This window comes from Lissotriton helveticus, chromosome 5_1 (assembly GCF_964261635.1).
Source record: "Lissotriton helveticus chromosome 5_1, aLisHel1.1, whole genome shotgun sequence".
Taxonomy (NCBI): Eukaryota; Metazoa; Chordata; class Amphibia; order Caudata; family Salamandridae; genus Lissotriton; species Lissotriton helveticus.
This window is the reverse complement of record NC_136065.1, coordinates 1,655,867,190-1,655,884,688: the sequence shown is the minus strand read 5'-3', so window position 1 is coordinate 1,655,884,688 and position 17,499 is coordinate 1,655,867,190. Positions and strand designations below refer to the sequence as shown.

At 46.1% G+C, this 17,499-nt stretch overlaps 1 protein-coding gene and 2 gene segments (V, D, J or C); all 3 read right to left on the bottom strand.

The window, feature by feature from the left end:
* Positions 1-17,499, bottom strand: part of LOC144755687 (immunoglobulin alpha-2 heavy chain-like) — a 1,801,746-nt gene that overhangs the window by 878,475 nt on the left and 905,772 nt on the right.
* The window catches only part of LOC144755686 (uncharacterized), a 233,426-nt gene that overhangs the window by 211,149 nt on the left and 4,778 nt on the right, over positions 1-17,499 (bottom strand). The window lies entirely within an intron of this gene.
* The window catches only part of LOC144755689 (Ig mu chain C region membrane-bound form-like), a 35,943-nt gene that overhangs the window by 16,278 nt on the left and 2,166 nt on the right, over positions 1-17,499 (bottom strand). Inside the window, 3 exon segments of the C gene segment in view lie at positions 965-1,294; positions 2,923-3,249; positions 4,003-4,308. Of these exon segments, the coding sequence occupies positions 965-1,294; positions 2,923-3,249; positions 4,003-4,308 (963 nt within the window).

Genomic DNA, 17,499 nt, shown 5'->3' with positions numbered 1-17,499 from the left:
ACGAAAATGGCTGTAATTCACTACCACAGCATGTCACCTGCACTAGTACATGCTCTACCTTTCACATACACCGCACCCTGCCCAGGGGGGTACCTTGGGCCTTCCATAGATGAATCGAATGTGTACAGAAAGGGAAGGGTTGGGCCTGGTAAGTGGGGACACTGGCCAGGTTGGCATGGCAGTTCACAGACTGCACACAGGCACTGTGGTGGCAGGCCTGAGACACCATTTTAGGGCTACTCATGTGGGTGGCACAATCAGTGCTGCAGGCCCACTCGTAGCATTTGAATCGCCACCCCTGGCACACTCAGTGCACTTTACTAGGGACTTTTTGGTGATGCAAATATGCCAATCATGGATACCAATTACAGTAACAATTTACACAGAGAGCATATGCACTTTAGCACTGATCAGCAGTGGTAAAGTGCCCAGAGTCCTATTGCCAATAAGCACAGGTCAGGAAAAACAAGGGAGGAAGAAGCAGAAAGTTTGGGGATAACCCTGCAAAAAGGGCCATTTCCAACAGATACATTTTACTGTAGAGCAAACAACGCCTCATAGGAGTGCAAAAAGCAAAGGAAAACTGGAGATAAGCCTTTCTGGGGTGGGGATGTGTGTGTGGGTGTGTGTGTTTACAACACAGGTGAAATGACTGACAAGACAGAACTGCTTACTAAGTAGAGTTTATCTGTTGCATTAGCAAGAGAGATAGGCTTGCTAATGGCGATAATCTTTACATGCCGGCAACATGTCTTTGTAGTCTTAGACAGACAGCTATGAATTGACAGGTTAGTGCAGACACAGAAAGGCGGATGAATCAGGTGGAGCAAGATATGTAGTCGCCACATCAATCGAGCAATTGACATTGGAGATACTGTGGTAGTCACAGACATAGTTGGATATGTAAGCAAGGAAGCTAGGTAGATATCTGTTCACTGATCTGAAGTATCTGATAGTATCTCACCGTTCTTCTTCTGGAGGTATTCACGTCTCGGTCCTGCGAGATCTTGATGTAGGACTTTACATTCAAATTTGTTGCCTGCAGCCCATTGGTCAGCGCACACTGTGGCAACGCCCTTGGCTGAGAAGGTGCCGTTGTCCTGGAGGAACGGGCCCGTGACTAGAGTTTTCAGAACCTCCTTGGTGTCCTCTCTGCTCCATGAGATGTTAAAGTTCTCCTGTGACGCCATGTTGGTGACAATGCATGTGAGCTTCGCTGACTTGCTCTCAAATATCTCCTGGAAGGTGGGGGGGACTGTGAGCACGGTAAGTGGTGCCGAGCCGATAGAGGAATCTGAAATACAATAAAATGGCACAGAAATGCATAATTACCTTGAGTAGGAAATGTAATATGGAAAGTACTAAATTAAATATTAAAGTTAACTGGAGACCGAGAACTTTGGACTCATCTCATGTGCCTGCATACCATATGGCATCAGTTGAACATTTTGATTTGTTTGTGCCCTCACCGCCTGGTCTACTCTTTCAATACACTAATACTGCAATGACCAATCATTCGTTTCAATACTGAAAAGGAGATTCTTCTGGTTTTTGTAAGTCCTTTACCATTTGGAAACGCATTCTCTTTTTCATTGATATGTGTACCCCAAAGTGCATCAAACCCCTTGGCCATCGAGTCCATGACTCTGGTCCCCTCTAATGAGAAGCACTCACATAAATCCCTCAGTGTCTGCCCATTAGCACAGACTCTGCGCCATTTTGAAAGCTTGTTCCGCTGCCGTTGTCTAGAACAGGACAGCTGCCATAGAACTCAGTCTCAATAATGATTTTTGCTAAGAGGCTTCCTGATTTTTCTTTCGCTCCTGCTCAATGTGAATCAAGCTGCTTTGTTCACATTTTTCTGCAAAGTGCTGTCACAAGCACTTTTCATCTATTTTAATTGGGTGGGAGGTATAGGAGATGCAGTTGAAGGTTAGATTGTGCTTCAGTCAACAGTGAGATCAACTACACGTTGAAAGAACACGTCCTGGCAACAAGTATACTTCACTAGAGGCTAAAGGTATGGAGCTCAGAGCTCCCAGATGCGGGAAGCCTATACTGTCAACTCCAAATATATTTGGATGCCTGCCTCCTGCAGCGGCCCATAGGCAGCCAACAGCTCGAGAACCAGCATCCACGTCGTTGATGTAAACAGTGTGTTGCAGCTTTACAATGCCAAGAAGCTCACTCACTTAACTAAATCAATATATGTGATCAGCAATTGCTTGAGCTGTCAAAGTGTAAATAAGGCCATGCTAATATATATATATGTACATATATGTAACATTAACCTGTCTTCCTTTTTCCCCAGGGGATTAGAAATTAAGTGAATTTGGTGATTCCCAATTATTAGGGCGCGTATTTTAAGATATTTATTTTGTTTTGCGTCTAGTATAAGGAGATCCTCTGACTAAACTGGGCAATTTATTGGACCAGCCATATAACCTGTGACCTCTGCCCACCTGTCCATCATCATCTGACAGCTCACTCATCAGAAGCTTCACTCACTCGTCTTTGTTCTTACACACCTTGCATCTTCTACCTTGCTCCCCAGACACAGATCACCAGGCATTCCCTCTCAGGACCTGCCTCTTAGCTGGCAACCAATCCGCCCCACCCTCAGCGAGCTATCTTGACGGCTCCTTTCTAACTTGTTACACATTCTCAACACAGGCAACAGCTTCGCCCTCTACAGACGGAATCCATGTTGAGTTCTTATTTAATACATGTCAATCCATAGGATGGCAGGAAGCCTAGCTCTGATGGGCAAAGCACTGGAAACAAAAAACGAGTACGTGATATTCCTACATATATATGAAAACTGGTGGTGTGCATGTATGGTGTTTCCTTATGGTGTGTCCTCATAGTGTGCAATACTGTGATACATCATATTTGAGAAAGGGATCATAAACAGGAACATACCATCGCAGGACAGGGACTTGCTGATGTTCTTGGTGTTCCAGAACTTGGAGGCTTCGTGGTCCACCACGCAGGAGTAGAGGTTATTCTTGTTCCATTCTCCTGGGGTGACATCGAGCCAGCTAGTGACGTCAAAGTTACCCTCACTGTTGAGCACGGGCTGCTCTGTGTGGGTGCCCTGGGCGACATCCTTTCCGTTGTACAGCCACTTGATGCTGATGGGCTGAGGGAAAAAGCCTCTGCAGATGCACACAACAGTGGCATTGTAGTTGCCTAGGTCTTCCTTGCTTGGGGGATGCAAGGTGACGGTGGGCTGAAGGACCCTTTGAACTGCAAAAAAAGGGTAAGATAGAGTCAGCAAGTCGTCAACACAATCAGGCATTATCAAACATATCTATTAGGTCACCAATTTCTTTAACCCCAAAACAAACCCCAAAAGAGAGCTACCTCTGAGGAGAGCCCTGCATTTAGCATGTCTATCCAATCATCTGTTTTCACCTTCATCAGAATGTCCTTTGGTGCTTTAGCATATTTGTTTTTTCTAAGCCTTTTATATTCCTACCGAAATATTCTACATGTTGGACTGTCCTATCTATCTCATGTCACGTGTTTTCTTTTGGTCTCAAAGTGCTTGTAATATGGTAGGACAGTGTGGAGCCTCTCAGAAAGGCTGCCATACCTTTATGGTCCACGAGCACTAGTGTATTTCCACAGTGCAGTCAGTATCTGCACTTCTGCAAAGGGCTGCCATATTTCGTTGATGCAGCTTGTAACTTCCCAGCAATGGTGTTTTACATGAATGAGACGGTGCCAATATCTACAGGCAATCAATCGAGGAAGAGGGTTTTGTAAGATTGGGCTTCAGCACTTCATTCCCAGTACCACACGATTCCTATAAACATGAGTCCTTGGTTGAACCCCATCATGAAGTGTCCTGAAAACTACCTGCCAGAATCAATCCTATACTGTCGGGGTAGAATCTCAGAGCTGCATCAAAGGTCGACTTGTGATACCAGAGGCCAAGCAGTTTAATCGAGACATCAGAGCACCCCACATACACCCGTAAATGTGGACATGACGTACCTGGCATCTCCAGTTTTTTCGTCAGAGGTTGTCCCAGGGCAGAGTGTGTGACTTTGCAGTAGTAGGGATCCTTCTCTTTCCAGCTCTTTGACGTCACCTCCACCTTACTGCTTGATGTGTAAAAGCTGTTGGTCATAACGGATGGGAAATTGGCAAGTCCGGTGGTGAAGCTGGAATTAGTTTTATCATTCCAGCTGAAGGTGGCTGAGTCGGGGAGGAAGTCTTTAGCCAAGCAGCCAATCACCACGCTGTCAGAGGATTCCCCGCAGCCAATAAGTGGGAATACGGATGGGGCTTTTTCCGCGGCTGAAGTGTGGAAGCAAAAGAGAAACAACAAAGTAACAAAATGGAAACATGAGGCATTGTCAAAAGGATTAATGAAGATTAAGGAATAGAATTTGCTTTGTATGTATTGGTAATGCCTACAATGGTACTTACGGTTCAGCAGCTAAACCACTACAGAACCCGAGGATCAGGGGTTTACCCAACAGAAGACACTTGCTATTAATGGTTAAATCATCTCCAAAACTGTTGAATACCTTGGTGAACACCGTGCAAGCCCATTCAGAAATAACCATTAAACCAAGATGCATCTCTCTGGGTAAAATGCCAAAGAAACTTAAAAAAAACCAATGATGAAATCGGCATGAGACCATCTGGAGACAACTGGAAACCGAAGACCAGATCACAGGACCCAATGAATAATGGAGCACAAGTCCTTATGGGTAGAACGATGATGCGCACAGAAGACATCTTCGGCCCAATAATCTGAACATTTTAAGACCTAGATACAATGACCAATCAAAAGTCAGAAGCCACAGGTCATTGCAATGGAACCATTTCAAAACCCTTGCATGATCCAAGTAAACAGAATGCTCTCTGTGACATTAAACCAGCAAGTAAGTGGACACGTAGTGCTGGAATTCATTGGTCAAACAAACACAACTTGAACACAATGGTGGAGCCACCAGACACCATCTATTATCCAATGACTGAACCAAGGACAGTAGTATTTGATACAAACGCCAAGGCAAAAAAGACTCCCATGAACCAATGCTTAAAGGATTTCGTGACCTAACACATTACCTCCATTGGAGACCCCAGGAACAAACAGTAATTTAATATAGGCCAGGAAAATGGCTAAGACAACAGAAATCCTCCGTGACCTAACACAAGACGTTCTTCATATCACAACACCCAGCAGAGAATACCCCAAATAAGAAATCAATATGCTGTTATGAGACCTTGTGGCTACAATGGAAATGGACATACACCCTCAAATGTATATGAACACAATGATTTCTGGCTACATTAAGAAGCCAAGAAGTGACTGTGGGACCAAATAGTTACACAAAAACAAACTTGCGCAGACCTGGACTGGCCGTATGGGACTGAGGAAAATCACTTGTAGTCTGGAGAGTATGTGTCTGCTTTCAATGCTATAAGGGCTGACAGTAGTTCTAAGGGGGCAGCAAACAATAATTTTAGGCATAATAAACAGATCCGGAACAATTTGAATACATCGTGGGTTTCTCTTTAGAGTTGCATGAAAAAACATGTGGCTTTTTATGCCAATTTTTAGGAAACGTTAACTGTCAAATAAACTGCTTAATCTTTTTCTGCATCGATTTTCAGAGGCCAGGAGTTCCCATTTCTGCCTTTCGATCACATGAAGAGAGCTGGAGTGGACCGGTACTATACAGGGCTGGTATTAAAACCATTATCTGTCCATCTGAGATAATGTCAGTCCCAAGGGCAACCCCTCAGGACCAAATCCTGAAAACGCACAACCAACTGGTTATAGTAACCAGTCAGAACATGAACCCAAGTGCACACTGATTAAATAATCATATTTACAAGTCGACTCTGCGGTCTTCAAGTACTGTAAATACAATGTATTACTATTGTCCACTTCTCAATGTACTGATCTCAAAAGGATAGGTTAGTTTTTCCAACTTTAGATGTGTGGCCTGCTTATCATTACAAATGGCGGTGGTCAGCAATTAACTCTGAGCCAAGGGGCCAGCCTGCTGAAATGCACAGCCTCAAGATACAATAGATTAGCCAGCGTATAATGTTTTGAATAACTGGGGCTTCTATTTATATCTAAATGTGCTTTAGCTAGACTGGGTAGTTTCAGGAAGACATTTCTAGTACAGTGGCCGTACCGATAGAACACCCACCTAACCCACTCATTAGACCAAAAGAAGACCTGCTGAAGACCTCCGCTTGGACTAAGCCTGCAACACCGAAACCTGAAATGCCTTTATTTTCTGCCACAAGACTTGGTGTGGTCTCTCCTGAAGCAGTGATACGTGTGTGTTTAATCCAATTGTATAATGCCAAATACTAGAATGTTTAAAGTAGCAAACATCCCTGCAAAGTTCAATGTAATTTCATATCTTTCCAAAAAGACACTTTTTTTAACACTCGTATTCCGACCTATTGTCCTAGAGAAGAGAAGACGTGTTTGCATGTTGACGCTATCCAGCCACTGACAGTCCATCGAAAGGCCATAATATCACAAGTAGTAAACTCACTCTTGTTTAATATAACATTACAACCAGTATGGTGAGGCCACTAAAGGTCGTTAAACGCCCTCTGGGAGTTATATCCTGAAGCTGTAAGCAAGTGAGAGGGCGTATAGAGAGCTGCAAAGCCAAAGGCAGATTGACTGTATTTAACACTTCACCTGCTGAGGGCAGGATGCTCTAAAGGCTAGGGAATGGAAGAGAAGACAACCAGAGGAATGTTGGAGCACAGGACCTGTGCCAGCCACCGTCAGGCTTCTTCACGTCTGGCATTACCATCCAGGTAATGAGTTTCAGAATCCCTAGCACAGGGGAAACTTCCCGCTAACTAAGTGGCAAAGATTAGGACTAGTCCATGACCAATTAGAAGAATCCTAACAGACCGGAGACCTAAAAGGCTAGTATAGGCGAGTCGAGTCAAAGCTGAGCAGCAGGACGCGCATAAGACTCTCCCTCAGCTCAGCTCAGCTCAGATGGCTTCAGAGCCATCGCTATACCGGGCTTATTTCTGGGGGCTCAAAGACAGGCCCCTGGAATTATATGATTCTGCGGCAAGAGTAGTACCCTGTTCGTATGATTTTGCCGCATAATGCCACACAATCCTTCGCTGATGTACGATTTGCAGATGACCAAAACGTTTTTCTGGTTCAATTGATTCAAACGTTACTAAAAGGAAGATCTGTGGGCAATTCTGATTAGCAGCAGGCCTTTCAATTGCTAACGCTTTATTAAAGTGTTAACCTGACGCTAATGAGGTGCGACTTTGCTGAGGCAGTGTAAATAGTTGTTAAAAATCCAAAATTACGATATATTACTGCCATATAATTTGAGATTTTTGGCTGCATAATTTTGTCGCGCTTCTGCATAATTTGTTGCTTCCTTGCCATATCAATAAATCCCTGTAGCCTTTCCCATTGGCCACGCCCCTTGTGTTAACAGATTTTCAAAGAAAGAGGTCCCTGAAGCGCCGCCATTTCAGTTCACAAACTTTTGGACTTTTTCAGAAAAGTCCGCACAAATTTCTCCACAGAGAAATCCAACACGCCCACTCCCAGATCATTTTGGCATTTTCACCTAGAGCGCGCTCAGATAGCATATTTAATGACTTTCTTCGCCCTCTCCCCGCCATTAAATGTTTCCTCGCCGTACTGTGTAGCTGTCTCCCCCTATCTGGGTTCTTAGCCAGCCAAGGTTCCTCGTGTGTCAATGTACAGGTTACACAGAGCAGCCTATGACACCACACGAGCAGTGTCCAGGCCACATACTAGACCCGGGTATGCAATATAGCTCCTTGGCGACAGGCTCTGGGCTCTGTGTTCCCGTAACTGACCGCAAGTGCTATTATGCATTGCAGGATGGGAGCTTGTAGCTCCTCGCTATACATCCACTGAGTGTGCTATACGTTGTAGTAGCCCCCGTCTCCGGGATGGACCATCAAGGCATGAAGCCCTGGGCTGCACACTTTGTACACTGGACCCCGAGCAGTGCCATAGTGTACAGTGCCACAGTCCTGAAACTAGTCACACTGTACACCCCTTACCCTGAGCTGTGCCATATAGTTCTGTAACGGCTCCTATAGCTCCGAGCTCTCATGCCGTAGATCCCTAGACCTGGGCTGTATTATGTATAATATTATGTAGGTCTATGGATTCAGGTTAAATAGACTGCTACCATACCTCAGGCTGGCCATATAGTGCAGTGTTCATGCCTATAGCTCCAGCCTTCTCGAGCGGTATACTACCTGGCTGGCGCTGTAGGTCCACGTGGCAGCTCCTGGGATGTGCTGTATGTTACAGTATTTCACCCACTCCTCCAGAGTCGGGCTGTGCTATATATTACAGTATTTAACTGAGAATGGGCAGAGTTTGTGGAGTTCTGCTACGCGGAACTCCTTGTAGTGCAATAAAAACTACACCACTCTACGCAGAGCTCCATAAGCAGTGGGGTGTGTTGGATAAATGCTGTTCTCTGTGATTTTCAGTGCCAGGTGCTTGTCTGCACTGTGCAATAATCGCGAACGGCATCATGCACAGCGCAAGTGGGCTCTGCTTCCTTTCTGCTGCTCAAATAGATTTTTACTCGAGCTGCAGCTTTCTCAACGCGAACGGACAGTTTCTCAACGCCCGCGGTCGCGAGCATATGCGACTGCTTGCAAGGAGAAATCTGACCGCCTGCATTGAGAAAACTTGCAGGGAGGTTGATTTTCCACACTCACCAACTTGATGTTGATGATCGTGAATGAGGAAAAATCTCGCCGGGAGGTGGTTTTTCCACGTTTGGGCTCGCCAACATGACGTTGACAAACGCGAGGGAGAGGAACTTCATTCCGCAAGTTTTTCTGAAATCCACTCTGCGTAATGCGGCTTGTGGAACTCTCTGCAAACACTGCGAGCGGAGTTCACCGCCCACACTTAAATTTAACCCACACCTCCAGAGTCGGGCTGTTATATATATTACAGTATTTAACCCACACCTCCAGAGTCAGGCTGTGTTGTAAGTTACGGTATTTAACCCACGCCTCCAGGTTCGGGCTGTGCTATATGTTACCGTATTTAACCCTCACCTCCAAGTCCGGGCTGTGCTATATGTTACAGTATTTAACCCACACCTCCAGAGTCGGGCCTTGCTATATGTTACAGTATTTAACCCTCACCTCCAGGTCCGGGTTGTGCTACATGTTACAATATTTAACCCACACCTCTAGAGTCAGGCCGTGCTATAAGTTATTATATTCAACCCACACTGCCAGGACCGAGCTGTGCTATATGTCACAGTATTTAACCCACACCTGCAGAGTCGGACAGTGCTATATGTTACAGTATTCAACCCACACCTCCAGGTCCAGGTTGTGCTATATGTTACGGGCTGGACTGCATGTTGCTTGAAAGCCCATAGCCCAGGGCTCGAGCTGCGCACCTATGTCCCGGAACGGCTTGTGCTTTAGATTTCAGTACTTGACCCTACAGCAGTGACAGGTTGGGCTGCATATTCCTATAGCAGACCCCGAGCTGTGCTATATACCGTGGTGTCAATGCACCTCGCCCCTTGATGTTTTTCTCTGTACCAAACCCTGGGCAGTGCAGTATATACCAAAATATTACAGCCTGTGGTCCAAGGTCGAGCATCACTGCACACTCGGTATCAAACAGCACTGGTAGAGGCCTAGGGCCTACATCCATATGTCTGGTCCGGAGTGTGCTACGTAGCCCTGAAATGCCCTATATATCCCCGGGCGCACCCCGCTATACAACCCTGACCTGGGCTGCCCTTCATATAAAGTTCAGCCTCACAGGTCAAAGCTCCAAGCCATCCCTTTATCAGACAGTGCGCTGCTCCCATGTATAGCAGACTCAAAGCCCGTAAGCGAACACTGCTTACCACCCCGGACACATAAGAGCTGTGATCTGTGCTGCAGTATCAGAGCACTGCCCTGGGATCAGGTTATATACATTGCTATACTGAACCCTTCGGGCCGTCTGTGTGCTGCAATAGCAGAGCCCTACCTCGGAGGCCAGGCTGTACATCACAATAATGGGCTGTGCTGTGCACTATTACAGTCATGTCTCTGGGAACCGACTATACATCGCTATACTGAACCCTCAAGGTGCTGGGTGCTGCAGTATCAGAGCCCTGCCTCTGGGAGCAGGCTGTCCACCACTATACTGGACTGTCCATGGAAGTATTGTGTGCTGCCTTATTAAAGCCCTATCTCAGTGAGCAAGCTACGCATCGCCATACTGGGCATATATGGGCTTAGCTTTGTACTACAGGTCAGAGGGGGGCGGGTGCAGCCATACATCGCTATACTGAACCTTCCAGGATGTGCTTTTTGTTGCAGTATCTGCGCCCTATCCTTCGGCTCAGGCTGTACATTGCTACACTGGACCTCCAAGGGGCTTGCTGAGTAATGCTATACCATAGCGCTACCTCCGGGAGCAACATACATCGCGCTACACTGAACTGTGTGGTGCTGTGCTGTATGCCTCAGATCAGGCTGTGCGTCGCTATACTGAACCCTGCGGCTGCTTGCGCTGTGTGCTGCAGTATCTGAGTGCTACCCCTGGGGTCAGGGCCGGGCTATACACATCGCTGCACCCTAGGAACTATGCGTTGTGCTGCAGTATCAGAGCGCTACATCTAGGACCTGGATGTACATCGCTATACTGGCCCTATAAGAGCTGTGCTCTGTGCTGCAGTATACTATCAGCACAGCACACTACCGATGCGATCCGGCTATACGTCACCCTTCGGGTTGTGATGTGTGCTGCAGCATGTGTGCTCTACCAGTGGGGGGTAGCCTGTGCTGGTCCCCAGTACATCGCTATACTGGACCCCAGGGCTGCACGACATGCTGCAGCACAAGAGCCCTATCTGAGGGAATACAGCTATACAGCTCTAATATATGCGGCACACCGGAGTGCTGTACTGAGCGCTGCAGTATCAGATCCCTATCTCATGCTACGTGCTGCCGTGCTGCCGTGCTGCAGCTCCTAGCTGTAAATATCTATATCGACCAGTCTGTACTATATAATACTGTGCTACCTAGCCCCATAGCTCGGGCTGTTCGTCGTAACGCAGCACCTTGGCCCCTGCCAGGCCTGCAGTGCTGCGGTTCCGAGCTGTACACGCGAACACGAACCAGTCTGTGCTGTGTATATTTAACACTAGTATCTAGCCTCCTAGCTCCAGACTGTATTTCCGTATACCACCCACCAGCAGTGCTATGGATTGGTGTACATGGGCAGACCCCGGGATGTCTTTAAGCTGTGCATTCATCCCTATATGGGCCCGGGCAGCCGGGCTGTTCTATATATTGCAGGTTCTATTTACAGACTGTGCATCTCAATACTGGACCTCAGGTTGTGCTGCATAGTGCAGTATCGAGCCCCACGGTTCTGGGTGGTGCAGGCAGCTACCTATGTACCACAGCCTGGACTGTCCCTGGAGCTCCGGGCTGTATAACCCTGTAGTGAACCCTGAGCTCTACTGTACCTTTTCCCGGATGCTCAGGCTGTAGACCCTTGTACCCCAAGCTGTGGTCTACCCAGCCCCTGTACCCTGGACCCCGAGCTGCGCTCTATCTATCCCCGGAGCACAGAGCTGTGCCTCCCTGCACTGGAACCCGAGCTGTGCTCGACCTATTCCCAGAGCACCGGGCTGTCCACCCCTGTACCCCGGACCCCAAGCTGTGATCTACCTATCCCCGGAGCACTGGTCTGTCCACCCTTGCTCTGCATCTACCTATCCCCAGAGCATCGGACTGTCCACCCCTGTACCCTGTACCCCAAGCTGTGGTCTACTTATCCCCAGAGCACCGGGCTGTCCACCCCTGTACACTGGACCCCGAGCCGTGGTCTACTTATCCCCGGAGCACCGGTCTTTACCTCCCTGCACCCAACCCCGAGCTGTGCTCTACCTATCCCCAGAGCACCGGACCCGAGCTGTGCTGTATATGTCCCTGGAGCTCCGGGCTGTATAACCCAGTAGTGGACCCTGAGCTCTGCTGTACTTTTTCCCGGATGCTCAGGCTGCACACCCCTGTACCCCGGACCCGAAGCTGTGCTCTACCTATCCCCGTAGTACGGGGCTGTGCACCCCTGTACCCCGGACCCGGAGCTGTACTCTACCTATCCCCGGAGCACCGGGCTGTGCACCCCTGTACCCCGAACCTTGAGCTGTGCTTTACACGGGGCTTTACACCCTTGTACCCCAAGCTGTGGTCTACCCAGCCCCAGAACAATAGGCTCTCCACCCCTGTACACTGGACCCCGAGCTGCGCTCTATCTATCCCCGGAGCAAAGAGCTGTACCTCCCTGAGCCTGACCCAGAGCTGTGCTCTACTTAACCACTGTACCCCGGACCTCGAGCTGTGCTCTACACCGGACTGTACATCCTGTGCCCCGAGTTGTGCTCTACCTATCCCCGGAGCACTAGGCTGCACACCCCTGTACCCTGAGCTGTGCTCTACCTATACCGGAGCATTGCGCTGTACACCCCTGTATCCCAGACACCAAGCTGTGCTCTACCTATCCCCAGAGCACCGGACAGTTCACCCCTGTACCCCGGCCCAAGCTCTGATTTACCTATCCCCGGAGCACTGGACTGTCCACCCCTGTACCCTGGTCCCCAAGCTGTGCTCTACCTATCCCCAGAGCACCGGACAGTTCACCACTGTACCCCGGACCCAAGCTCTGATTTACCTATCCCCGGAGCACTGGACTGTCCACCCCTGTACCCTGGTCCCCAAGCTGTGCTCTACCTATCCCCAGAGCACCGGACAGTTCACCCCTGTACCCCGGACCCAAGCTCTGATTTACCTATCCCCGGAGCACTGGACTGTCCACCCCTGTACCCTGGTCCCCGAGCTGTTCCCTACACCGGACTGTGCACCCCTGTACCCTGGACCCCAAGCTGTGCTCTACCTATCCCGCAGCACTAGTCTGCACACCCCTGTACCCTGAGCTGTGCTCTACCTATACCGGAACATCGAGCTGCACATCCCTGTACTGGATCCTGAGCTGTGGTCTACCTAGTCCCAGAGCACCCTGTACCCTAGGCCACAAGTTGTGCTCTACCTATCCCTAGAGCACTTGTCTGTGCACCCCTGTACCCCGGACCCCGAGCTGTGCTCTACACCGGGCTGTAGATCCTTGTACCCCAAGCTGTGGTCTACCTAGCCCCAGAGCACACCAGGCTGTCCACCCCTGTACCCCGGACCCGCCCGAGCTGTGATCTACTTATCCCCAAAGCACCGGACTGTACACCCCTGTACCCTGAACCCCGAGCTGTGATCTACCTTTCCCCGTAGCACCCCACTGTAACTCCCTGCATCGGACCCCGAGCTGTGTTCTACATCATGCTGTACAACCCTGCACCCCAAGCTGTGCTATTTCTATCCCCGGAGCACCGGGCTGTGCACCCCTGTATCCAGGCCTGAGCTGTGCTCTAACTATCTGTATAGCACTAGACAGTACACCCCTGTACCCTAGACCCCAATCTGTGCTCTACCTATCCCCGGAGCACCAGGCTGCACACCCCTGTACCCTGAGCTGTGCTCTACCTATACCGGAACATCGAGCTGTACATCCCTGTACTGGATCCTGAGCCGTGGTCTACCTATTCCCAGATTACCGGGCTGCAGACCCCTGTACCCCTGACCCGGGCTGTCCGGGGACCCGTACCGGAACCTCAGCTGAGCACTACACCGTCTGTACACCCCTGTTCCCCAGCTGTGCCCTACCTACCTATCCCCAGAGCACTGGACTGTTCTATCCCTGTACTTTAGGTCACAAGTTTTGCTCTACCTATCCCTAGAGCACTAGTCTGTACACCCCTGTACCCCGGACCCCGAGCTGTGTTCTATACCGGGCTGTAGACCCTTGTACCCCGAGCTGTGCTCTACCTATCCCCAGAGCACCGGCCTGTAGACCCCTGTACCCGGAACCCAAGCTGTGCTCTACCTATCCCCAGAGCACCGGACTGTACACCCCTGTACCCTGAACCCCGAGCTGTGATCTACCTGTCCCCGTAGCACCCCACTGTAACTCCCTGCATCGGACCCCGAGCTGTGCTCTACATCATGCTGTACAACCCTGTACCCCAAGCTGTGCTATTTCTATCCCCGGAGCACCGGGCTGTGCACCCTTGTATCCTGGCCTGAGCTGAGCTCTAACTATCCCTAGAGCACTAGACAGTACACCCCTGTATCACCGGACTGTGCCCCCCTCTACCCCGGACCTTGAGCTGTACTCTACAATGGGCTGTACACCCTTGTACCCCAAGCTGTGCTCTACCTATTCCCAGAGCACTGGGCTGTCCACTCCTGTACCCTGGACCCAGAGCTGTGCTCTCACTATCCCCAGAGCACCCCACTGTACCTCCCTGCACGGACCCCAAGCTGTGCTATGTCTATCCCCAGAGCACCGGACTGTGCGCCCCTGTACCCCGGACCTTGAGCTGTGCTCTACACCAGGCTGTACACCCTTGTACCCCAAGCTGTGGTCTACCTGTCCCCAGAGCACCAGGTTGTCCACAGTCCACCCCGGTACCCCGGACCCAAGCTGTGCTCTACCTATCCCAATAGACACAAGCCAGTGCATTTTACCTGTAGAGAACCCTGTCTGTGCTGTATAATGTAATATCTATGCCATTTGTCATAGGCTATACATTTATTCTATATAGGTTCCCTGGCTGTGCTAAATATTGCATGATTAAAAGCCATAATTTCAAGCTGTACACCCCTACACTGAACCATGCGCTTTTCTCCATATTGCAAAATCTAATCCTATAGTTGTAATGTGTACATGCATATACTGGACCCCAAGCTCAGCTATATGTGATAACATCCATCCCTGTGGCTCTAGGCTTCATGTCCTGTCCTATATAAAATCCCAGACTGTGCCATATAATGCTCAATCTATTTCCACAATTCCGGTTTTTACATGCCCCCGCTGGACCAGACCAGTACCATATATTTTATACTATAATCCTACATTTCCTGGCTGTGCATCCTTAAACCAGACCCGGGCCATGTATTCATTGAAATATCTACTCTGATAGAATCAAGGTGTGCATCAATATATCAGCACTGGGCCAAGTTATATATTGTAACATTTAAACTCATAACTTCACACTGTGACATCTATATGGGATCGAAAGCTGTTCTGTATAATGCAGTGTCTAATCACAAAGCTATAGGCTGTACATATCTACACTGAATATCAAGCTGTGCTATATATTTCAATTCTACATTATTCTCGAAAATGCTAATTAAAATGTTGGTAACTTGATAATTATTAGTTTATTTCATTCACAAGATAATACTAGCATACTACCGAAGTGGAATATAATTTCTAATTATTTCATAAATAATGCAAAATGATAAATATTGCAAGAGTGTGAAGGTAAAGGGTTGGAATGCACAAATAAAACAAGTATATTCCGGTCATTATAGATTTTTGAGTTAAGACACTCAAATGCACACAAACGGGCCTGCAATGCCTTGTGCAATCCAGTAGGCTGTTAAATATCAAAAAGTAATTATATGGCACAACCTTAATCACTAAGCTGTCACGAAATACATGCTAAAATGTATCAATATTTAAGTTACTATAAAATACTACAAAACACCTGTAAATAATATGATGATTTAAATAAGCTACAGAATTAGAACACAAATGGCACGGCAGACAATTGATAATAAATCGTATCTAAAATTAAAAAGTAACTCCAGTGTATCAACCATTATTTACTTAATGGATCATTTGTTGAACAATTAATTAAATATGTACCATTTATCTTAAAATTAATCATTGTCAGGTGAAATAATCTATTCTATGTGCATGCACTCTTAATAAAGGCAGTCATACAACACTGCATTTTAAAATGCAATCATACAGTATTGCATTTTAAAATAAAATAATTGTGAAATAGTTTATATTTTGTAATAAGGCATTAAAAAGGAATATATCAATTTACACGAATATGAAATATTTCATATTTTAAAGGAACCAATTTAAAATCCAATATTTAATTTTAAATTGCTTAATTGAAAGCTTAGTTCAATATTACGTTATGTTCAGATAATAATTGGGAGCATCAGTTAATAAAAATGTGATTTTTAATTGTATGTAGAAATCAAAATATAATAAGGTACTGCACTAGAACATAATCAATTTCTAATGTACTATTATCTTTGAAGAAGTGGCATTGTTTATATATATATATATATATATATATATATATATATATATATATATATATATGTATATATATATATATATATATATATATGGCTCACACACATATATATCTAACATTTACACTTAAAATTAATAATTTGACCACTATATAAAATTACAAATGTGATGATATTTAATGCTACACTATCCCTTAGTTACAAAAAATAATCAACCTTCTCAAACTATATACCTAATTACTTCTACATTTGTTACCCCCTTAGTGCGAAGAAAGGGCTATGATGAAAATTCTGTAGACTTTTTGTATGAATGTCTAGTTGTATTTAATATTTTTAGCACACAGTTAAGAAAAGGGGCTTCTGTTAAACCTTACAGAAATGGAAACTACTGAGACATAAAATGTCCATGCACTGTGGTATGAAATCACACTTCTGACAAATAAGATGCATTTCCATTTGAAATCTGACTTAAAACAAAAGCAATTCTTTAAAATGATGGTAACCATACATTTCTATGAATAGGATTCCACTTAAAGAATTATTTATAAAGGCACTTCACGAATATATTTCACATCTGCAATTTTGTTTTGTAGCCGAAGGAATCCTACATTGTAATATTTCGTGAGATGAAGTGTCTTTTTCTGACTACATACAACTGCCTTTTTCATTATAACAATTAATATAGTGATAAATCAAGCTAAATAAGAAACATTACTGTGTACTCACCAACTGGTAATTTAAAATACAAAAAGTGATTAGTACTGCCAGGACACAAAGCACAAAGTATATGGTAAATAGAGTAAGTGTAAATGTATCTTACCTTTAATGGTAACAGATTTCTTTGTCTTACAATAGGTGATCCATTTAACCAAACATGGATCTACTTTCTTTCTTTTCACAAATAAAGTCCTAAGTCACTACATTTTGAAATAGAATTCGTTTTTTTGTGCTACTTCTGTCTTTCAAGGCCATAAACATAACCATGTTAGTTGAACCTGATGTACATTTTATATTACATTTTAATACGTACTACCTATCTCCTGAATGATATGCGGTCACAAAGTGCACATTATATCAACTTGTTTTTCACTTTAAATCTACTTTTTACTTAAGCATGATCCAGTTAACTAAATATAATGATACTATCATAACTGCTAACTTAATTCCATGAAGTACATACACACAACAGACACACATATATGTATATATATATATATATATATATTATATATATATATATATATATATATATATATATATATATATATA